Source organism: Lynx canadensis, chromosome C1, assembly GCF_007474595.2.
Source record: "Lynx canadensis isolate LIC74 chromosome C1, mLynCan4.pri.v2, whole genome shotgun sequence".
Classification (NCBI taxonomy): domain Eukaryota; kingdom Metazoa; phylum Chordata; class Mammalia; order Carnivora; family Felidae; genus Lynx; species Lynx canadensis.
In genome coordinates, this window is record NC_044310.1 from 212,940,225 (window position 1) to 212,949,558 (window position 9,334).

Here is a 9,334-nt window from a genome sequence, read left to right on the forward strand (position 1 = left end):
ATCAGCAGGCCCTCTGCAAGTGTAGACGGCCACACTCGAAGCACTGGCCATGGCTGCCAGTGTAGGGTAGCTCCTCAGAGTCTTTGACCACGAAAATGGATTCCATCACACACTCACACACATCCCACTGCCGCACTGATGTGATTAAAGCCAGGGCAACGCAGCCTCTGTTCACGGCAGTCTATGTAAGGAGCCCAGGGCTCCCTACACCCGGCATTCGGGTTCTCTGGGGCCCAAGTCAGCCCCACTTTGTCCAGTCAAAGGCTGACCCAGGACAACCTCTGGCCTTTCAGATGTCTCCCCACACCAGAATGTCTGCAGGTCCTTAGCCTCCCCTCCACCCCCCACCCCTTCCCCCGTCAACGGCCACAATGCTCTTGCGTCAAACCAGCAGGATCTGGATTCCAACCAATTCTAGAGTGTTGGTGGAGCAGATACAACAGAAAGTGGGAATAGGGATGGAGAAAGGGAAATGGCAGAGGAAAAAGGAGCAGGGATGGGGAGGAAAGGAGAGGGAAGGTACACAGGAGGTGTGGGGAAGGAAGAGGGACTGAGGGAAGGGGAGTTTCTCCCACATCAGGGGCTCTCTGAGCTCCCTCTTCCAGGGCAGCGCCTCAGCCTGAAGGAGGGGACGGTGACAGGGACATCTAACCCACCGCCGCTGCATGGGACTCCCTCTGCCTACCCACTACCTTTCCCATTCCCCCACCATCCCTCCAGGCTACAGACAGACCACCTCCCCATGCCCAGCCCCACCCCACCTCCTGGGACCTGGGTTCTGCAGCTTCCATAGCCTTTGGCCAGGGCTGTGGGCCCCGAGAAGATTCCATCTGCAGACTGACCTCCCCCTCCTCAGGGCCTTACTCAACCACCTCAACTGTGGTTTGAGATAATCAGCAGGAATCCGCTGGGGTTCTGCCCACAGGGGCTGGGACAGGTGGAATGAGCCAGACCGGGTGAGCCTCCGAGCGCTTCCTGATAGGGACAGGCCCAAGCAGCCTGCAGGGTGAGAACTGACCAGGGGCTGGCCTGGCTCCCACATCCCCATCCCCCCACCCCACCCCGGGCAGTCAGGGACTATTTAACTTTCATCCGTGTCCCCCCATCCTAGTTCCACGTAGGTACGCACAGATCAAACGAATCCACGATGACAAACTGTTCCTCTCAATGAACCAAATTCCACTGGCAAATACTCAGTTGGCCTTTAGCGTCTCCAGCCATCACCACCCCCTTGAGCCCCGGTGGGTTCTGGGGCCTTTGGGTCAGGCCAAATATTAACAATACTATCAACGGCAGCCAACCTGTCATAATGCCACCGTGTAGGAGACACTAATCTACGCACTTCGCATGCGTCATCTCGCGTAACCCTGTGCTGGCAGGAAATTGAGGTCTCAAGGGGATAAGCCACCTGCCCCTACTGACAGCCCGGAAGTGTAGAGCTCTGACCCCACCCCCACCCCTCCAGTCTCAGAACCTGGGCTCCAAGCCCCTTCCCAGGGGCGGCTGTGTCTGCCCCTCCCAGGCACCTGAGGAAACCCCGTAGCTTCTGGGTGAGAGGTCAGTGCTGACCCTGGATGGAATGTCCTTGGCCAGGCTTCCCTGGCCCTCCCTCCAGGCCACACTTGCAAGGTGAAGGGGCAGAACCCAGAAGCCTGGGCAGTGGAGTGCAGCGCCGGGTGATCTGTGGGACAGGTGGCCAGTAGGGCAGGGGCAGGCAGCCAAGCCAAGGAGGGGCTCCGGGCTGCAGGTCAGACCCTCCTCTGCTCCTTCCCTACTTGGGAGGGGCCATTAGAAACAGCACTGGCCCCAGGGTTCTTGACTGGAATTCTGCCTGGAAGGCCCTTCACATTCCCTGATTGGAACTTGCAACATGCCGGCAAATTCTATCAAATCTTGGGTTTTTCCTCCTCCTCCAAGGGCCTCTGGAGCCTTAAAGAAAGAGCTGGGGGCTCCTGCCTGGTTCTGTCAATAGAGCATGTGATTCTGGATCTCAGGGTTGTGAGTTTGAGCCCCATGTTGAGTGTAGCGATTACTTAAAAATAAAATCTTAAAAAATAAATAAAGAGGCTCCTCACCCCAGGCTCAGGGTCCTAGGTTTAGGGCCCAGCTTGGCAGGCACGGCCTTATCAGAGTTCCTACCTCCAGCCTCTATACTCAGGGACTTCCCGGCCTCCCTAGGGAACCCCTTGGCAGGAAAATAACTCCCTGCCACTGCTGTCCCCTGGAGAAGGGCTCAGGGGCCTGCTTCTCGAGCCTGCCAAGCCTTCTGGCTTTGTTTACTATGAGACCTGACCCACTGGGTTTTCCCCCCTCTGGGCACCTCTATTTCCTCCTTTGTAACTGGGAATAAAATAGTACATGCCTCTAGGATTAAGTGATTCATGTGTGAGCCTAGAATCATGCTTGACATATTGTAACTGCTTGATGAATGTTAGCTACTATTTATTGCACTGTTCAATGCTTCCATTTCAATTCTATGGGCATTTTCTGAGGTCCTGCTGTCAGCTCAGCCATGGGACCTCATCATGGAGCAAGACTAGAACAGATCGGTGTGCAACGGCCAAACCAGCAGAGGTTTTTACCTGCTAGACGATTCTGGAAGTCACCCGGATGGAAACACCCATCTCCCCAGACCCTGCTGAGCCAAGAATTCCCTTCTGTGTCTTCTGTCACTTGAGCCCACTCCCTAGGAATCGCTGGGTCTGGCACACACACAAGCAGATTAATAAAGGCTGGGGACAAAAAAGGGGTTTGAGTGAAATATTTGTTGATGGATGAAAAGAGAGATGGTTGGGGCCAGGCAAGCAGGCCTTCCCTTGGTAGTGAGGGGAGCCCTCTGAGGCAGGAGGGACCCCAGAGGGGGAGAGGGCCTCCACTTTGGGACACAGAAAAAGGTTTCCGGAGCGGTGGCCCCTGACACGGGCAGCCTAGCCTCCTGGGGCGTCTTATCTCACAGACATTGCCCCCCCTGCAGCCCCTCTCCCCTGCAGACAAGCCCCAGGCGGCTGGCCCAGGGGCCCCAACAGCAGGGTGCAGGGAGGCCTGCCTGGGAAGGGGGAATGGGGAGAAGGCAGAGGGAATCGGAGGGGGAAAAGGAAGCTTTGTCTTCCTCTGCCTCCCCTACCACGGAAAAAAAGTCCTAATAGGGCCAGAGGGAGCCGGTGGGGACCGCGGGGCGCCAGGAAGGTTGCAGGTGGGTGGTGTCCTGGTTCACAGTCTTCCAGAAGGGCCGACGACCCCATGGAAGCTCCGCGGGGGAAACCGAGTACCCGGGGACAGAGGTGACGGGAGCGATCCTCGTGGGCTCCGAGGTCCCCACTCCCGGTCGGGCCTCGGGTTCCGCCTCTAGGAAATGGGCCACGGGCGCTCGCCGCAGTGCGGAGGGCTGGCCCGGCGGCCGAGGGGCTGGAGGGCCGGGGGCGCCGAAGGGGTTAACGCACCTGGGCCGCCGCCGCCCCTCCCGGTCCCTCCTCCGGCCGCGGGGAAGTGGAAAGTCGCGGCGGGGGCGCGGCCCGGCCTTCGCTCCCGCCCGCCCCGTCCTCGTCCCCGCCCGCCGTCCCCGAGCCGCGGCGCCCAGAGCTGCGACCCGCGCGCCCCGCTCCGCCGCCGCCCCGGCCCGGGCCGCCATGTCTCTGTGGTGAGTGGGGGACCCGGCCGGGCCGTCGGGCGGGGGACCGGGCCGGGGGGCGCGGGGACCCTGGGCCCCCTCCCCCGAGGTCCGGGATGCAAGGGGGTGGGGGGAAGCCGGGCGGCTCTCGGGGATGGGAGGATGCCGCGCCGGGTGCCCCGGGGCTGGCCTCAGTTTCCCGGGACGGACGGGCTCGGCGGCGGCGGCGGCGGCCGGGATGCCCGGGGGTGCGCGGCGCCCGCACCAGCCGGACGCGGCCGGGCTCCGCGGAGCCCGTGCGCGCTGCCGTCGCCGGCGGCCCCTCGGCTCTGCCCGGCCCGGGCCCCGCGGCACCCTGAGCCCACCTCGGGACCCCGGGCTTTGGGGACTCAAGGGCTCTCCGGCAGCCCGGTCGCGTCCCCCGTTCTGAGGGCCTCCTGCGTCCTGGGCGACCGCCGTCCTCTCCCCGCTTCCCCCCCACCCCGCCCCAGGGGCTTTCCTTCCTCCCGGAGAGCTCGGGCCTCCAGCCCCACTCCCCCTGTCCCCTTCTCTTTACTCCCCTGAGGGACTTTAGTCCTACAAATGGAGTGGGGCGGTGCAGGTGGATAGGCCTGGGCAGAGGGGCCTCGCCCGCATCCCCTTCCCCTGGGGTGACCCCCGCCGGACTTCCTCCAGTCCCGACCTCCCCGATTCAGGAGAAGGGGCGTTTCGCTGAAACGCCTGGGGCAAGAGACCCTGACCCAGAACATTCTGCTGTCCCCCTTGGGAGGGTCGAGTCTTGGGTCACACCCCCCACTCCAGCACCTGGGGTGACCCAGTCTTCCTCCTACCCCATAAATGGGAACCCTTGGGACTCCATGGGAAAACATCGCTCCAGGGGGCTCAGCATTTACCAGCCCTGGGTGCCTGAACCTTCAACTAGCCAGGCATGAGGGCCACCCCCAACTTCTCCAGCGTCCCTGTAATGCCACATTGCAGTCTATTTCTTCCATTTACCCTGCGGCTCCCCCTCTGGAGGTTGGGGCTGTCTCCCTCTCCGTCTGGCCCTGCGACGCCACACTTCTGGACTGCCTGTGTCCCCAAAGCCCCCAGCCCCTGTGTCTCCACAAGAGAGACCAGGCCAGGAGGCCTAGCCACCTCCAGAGTGTGAGCTGAGGAGAGAGGGTCCCGGGGCCCCAGGGCTCAGGCCCCCTGCCTTGGGCCTGCCAGCACCTCTAGCAAAAAGCTCTAATTTCTGCTTCCGAAATGGGTGTGGTAGGAGCTCTGTGGACAAAGAGGGTCCCTGGAGAGTGGAGGTCTGAATGTGTTCCCTTCCCCGGGGAGGCAGAGCTGGGGGAACGCCATCTCTCCTAGTGGGAGAGTGGGGCCCAAGCTGAGCAGAGCCGGTAAGAGGGCAGGAGACCCCTGTCCCATTCTCGGGCCTCGCTCAGCCATGAGGGCAGCTATTGTGCGTTGGGTCAGATGGATGGGGTGGAAGGGGAAGGGACAGGCTTCTTCAGGTCCCACGTTAGAGACTCTCCCTGATGTCCCCCCAGAGGTTCCTGAGCTCCCAAGCTGTAGAGCGGGTGCTGTCTCTGCCCCCCAGGATGGTTCACCCCAATGGGTCATGAGGTTTGCACAGAGAAATGAAAGCAAACCGGGTGCCTTGCCGGGGTCGGGGAATAGGCAGAAGTCTCCACCAGAGGTCGTCCTTGTAGACGCACAGCATCCCCGGACTGCATACCCACTGTGTGCCAGGCACATTAGATAGCACTCCAATTCCTTGTTGTTATCCTCATGCCGGGGAAAAAGAAACGACAGTTTGGAGAGGTTAAGGGGACCCACTCAGAGTCACTAAGCTTATAAGTGGCAGAGCCAAGATTTAAACCCCTGCAGCCTGACTCCACAGTGCTTGTACTTAAACTTCGTGCAGCGAGGTTGCCCTGGTCCTGGAAGAGGGAAGTCAGGGTGGGGGAGAAGGCAGGACCCTCCTCTGACCACTCGGGCCGCAGGACCTGAGTCTGTGTCCGGGCTCCACATGCCCATCTGGGACTGCAGCTCCGAACAAGGCTGCTGGAGAGTCACAGGGGACTCACCCCTTCCTCTCTCCTCTGAACCACCCTCCATCCCCTCACCCCTAGGAAGAAAACCGTCTACAAGAGTGTGTGCCTGTCCCTGGCCCTGCTGGTGGCCGTAACGGTATTCCAGCGCAGTCTGACTCCCAACCAGTTTCTGCAGGCACCCCCGCCCCCCACTCTAGAGCCACAAAAGGCTCAGAAGCCAAGCGGACACCTGGTGAACCCCAACAGTTTCTGGAAGAACCCGAAGGATGCGGTTGCCCCCACGCCCATGGCCTCACGAGGGCCCCAGACTTGGGACATCAACATCACTAACTGCTCGGTCAATGTCAACTTGACCCACCAGCCCTGGTTCCAGGGCCTGGAGCCACACTTCCGGCAGTTTCTGTCCTATCGCCACTGCCGATACTTCCCCATGCTGCTGAACCACCCGGAGAAGTGCCACGGTGACGTCTACCTGCTGGTGGTGGTCAAGTCGGTCATCACGCAGCACGACCGCCGCGAGGCCATCCGCCAGACCTGGGGCCGTGAGCAGGAGACGGTGGGCAGGGGCCGCGGCGCCGTGCGCACCCTCTTCCTGCTGGGAACGGCCTCCAAGCAGGAGGAGCGGGCCCACTACCAGCAGCTGCTGGCCTACGAAGACCGCCTCTACGGCGACATCCTGCAGTGGGACTTCCTCGACAGCTTCTTCAACCTGACCCTCAAGGAGATCCACTTCCTCAAGTGGTTTGACATCTACTGCCCCAAAGTTCACTTCATCTTCAAGGGCGACGACGATGTCTTCGTCAATCCCCCCAACCTGCTCGAATTTCTGGCGGACCGGCAGCCACAGGAAGACCTGTTTGTGGGCGACGTCCTGCAGCACGCCAGGCCGATCCGCAAGAAGGACAACAAATACTACATCCCGGGGGTTCTGTACAGCAAGGCCAGCTACCCGCCGTACGCGGGCGGAGGGGGCTTCCTCATGGCCGGCAGCCTGGCCCGGCGCCTGCATCACGCCTGCGACACCCTGGAGCTGTACCCCATCGACGACGTCTTCCTGGGCATGTGTCTGGAGGTGCTGGGCGTGCAGCCCACGGCCCACGAGGGCTTCAAGACTTTCGGCATCTCTCGGAACCGCAACAGCCGCATGAACAAGGAACCCTGCTTTTTCCGCTCCATGCTTGTGGTGCACAAGTTGCTGCCCGCCGAGCTGCTGGCTATGTGGGGGCTGGTGCACGGCAACCTCACCTGCTCCCGCAAGCTGCAGGTGCTCTGACCCCGGCCCGACCACCGGGCCGGGCGAGGGCAGGTGTTCCTGAGCCCCAGAAATCTTGGGGCCGGAGCCGCAAAGCCAGGACGTGGTCTGTGGTCCCCTGCAGGGAGCTGGAGGGTTTGGGCCGTGTGCGCCCCTGGGTGTGATGGGGTGCAGTTAGCCGGAAGGAGGCCTCCCTGCGCGGACACTCCCCAGAAAGTGGAGCTGAGGCCCGGGACCGTTGGGAACTGCCCGGACCGCGGGAGGATCATCTTGGGAACCAGGCCACCGGCCACTGGTTGCCCTCCTAACCTGGGTGCCCTGCTTGGCTCCCCGTGACCTGGTGGAGGCCCTGGCGGTCTCTGAAGGAAGCCGGCGCTCAGGTACCCGGGTTAGGCCTGACCCCGGACGGGTCTGTGGCGGCCCTCTCATCTTCACAGAGAAGATTCTCGTTCTCCCATGAAATGCCTCAGTCTCCCCCCCGCTGGGCCCAAGCAGCCCTTTCAGGAGAAGCTCAGCCCTGTGCAGGCTCACAGGCCCCCCCTTCCCCCACAGTCCCTGCCCCTGGGTCCCCAGGAGACGGAACCTCAGAAGGCCCTCAGCGCCGCCCCCGCCCCCCAGACCCGCCTGGAGTTGCTGCTCAGTGTCTGCTCCCAGGTGGCCTGACTCCTGGCCGTGGCCTGTGATGCTCCATCCGCCCCCGTCTGGACGCGCGGCTGGCCGCTCCGACTACCTCAGCGATCCTCAGAACCTCCGGGCGGGCCGCAGCCCCCCCAACCCCACCCCTGACACAGGGCCAGAGAGCAGTGCTCCAGCCCCCCGCGGTCACGGTGCTGCCCCACCGGCCCAGGGCCCTCGTGCGGTCCCACTGAGGCCTGGCTCCCCGGCCGGAAACCAGCTGGTTTGGCCCCGGAGATGGACGTTCCTCTATTACTGTGAAGTTTTATTTATGAAGAATCTGGAAGGAGAGAGTGCCAGGCCTCAGGAGATGGTGGTATTCTTCCCTCCCCTTCCCTCATTCCAGCAAGAGTCCACCTCCCTCGGCCACTCGCCTCCCCCCAGAGCACCCCCATGCCCGTCACAGCGCCCCCCCCCCCCCCCCCGCCCAGAACCCTGCCCTCCCTGCACACCTACTTCTCCAGGGCCTGAGCAGACCAGCGTGTGCCTCTGGGAGGGGATGGAGGGACCCTTGTGTTCCACCTCGCCCGGGGCCGGGGGTCCTTGTGGATGGGTGCAGAAGGATGCCACCTCATTTCTCAGGGTGGAGTCACCTGGGAAGCGACTGCGGGATCAACTCTGTTTTCTCAATAAAAGGAGGTGGTTGTTTTCCGGTGTGAAACTTCCTGTCACCATTTCCATCAGAGAGTGTCCGGGGCCCAGGTTGCCAGAGATTTCTGAAGACACGGCTTGTTCCTCCCTCTTGCCGGTGGGTACACAGGACCGCTCGAAGGGCTTTAGAGGGATGTGGGTGCCAGGATTAAAGCAGAGACCACAGAGAGACGCCCCCTGGACGGGGCGCCGGAGGGGAGAAGCATGCCGGCTAATGGTGCATTCCCGTGGAGGCTGATGCGCCCGTGAGCGGGGTCGGGTGGGAGTGTGCACGAGCTCGCGGGCTCCCTGATGTCCCTTGGGTCAACCTGGAAGCATTGATACGGTTGACGAGAAGCACTGAAACAGTGGCTCCGTGGGGTCCGGGGTTGGTGGTACAGGGGACTGCAGGGTATGGGGAACCTTGGCCTAAGTTGCTTACCTCTGGGTTGGGGAGAGCAGCTGTCCCCAGAAGAGTCGCTGGGGCCCTGGTGAGCAAACCAGCCGCTCCCTGCCTGGGCCCAGCTCCAGGCATCACGGAGTAGGTCAGATGCCCCTGGCTGTCTACACTGGAAGGAATGGCCGGGTCCTAATGTAACACAACATCTAGGAGTGCAGAAGGGGGCACGGGACTAAACGGCTGTCCCTCGTGGCCCCGGCTGCCTGGGTCCAAGCCCCAGAGGGAAAAGGGACACGGCAGCTCTTCCTCCTCAGCCCAGATTTTCCCATGTCTCAGACGACCAGCTGCATAATTTGAAGGGCCCAGTGCAAAATGAAAATGCAGGGCCCCTGGTTTTAAAAGTTAAGAATTTCCAGTTTGCGGGGCGCCTGGGTGGCTCAGTCGGTTAAGCGGCCGACTTCGGCTCAGGTCGTGATCTCGTGGTCCGTGAGTTCAAGCCCCGCGTCGGGCTCTGTGCTGACAGCTCAGAGCCTGGAGCCCATTTCAGATTCTGTGTCTCCCTCTCTCTCTGCCCCTCCCCTGTTCATGCTCTGTCTCTCCCTGTCTCAAAAATAAATAAAATGTTAAAAAAAATTAAAAAAAAAAAAGAATTTCCAGTTTGCCACAACAGAGAGTTAAACCAAGCACACAGCCTGCTGAGCACAGGTCACACCCCCAAGTTGTCAGCG

At 61.8% G+C, this 9,334-nt stretch overlaps 1 protein-coding gene across 1 annotated transcript; it reads left to right on the top strand.

Moving 5' to 3' along the window:
• The first annotated feature begins 3,573 nt into the window (after positions 1-3,573).
• On the top strand, positions 3,574-8,224 carry B3GNT7 (UDP-GlcNAc:betaGal beta-1,3-N-acetylglucosaminyltransferase 7). The gene is made up of 2 exons (XM_030327228.1): positions 3,574-3,637; positions 5,728-8,224. The coding sequence occupies exons 1-2, from the start codon at positions 3,627-3,629 to the stop codon at positions 6,920-6,922; spliced, it is 1,206 nt and encodes a 401-aa protein (XP_030183088.1). The 5' UTR covers positions 3,574-3,626; the 3' UTR covers positions 6,923-8,224.
• The last annotated feature ends 1,110 nt before the right edge of the window (positions 8,225-9,334 follow it).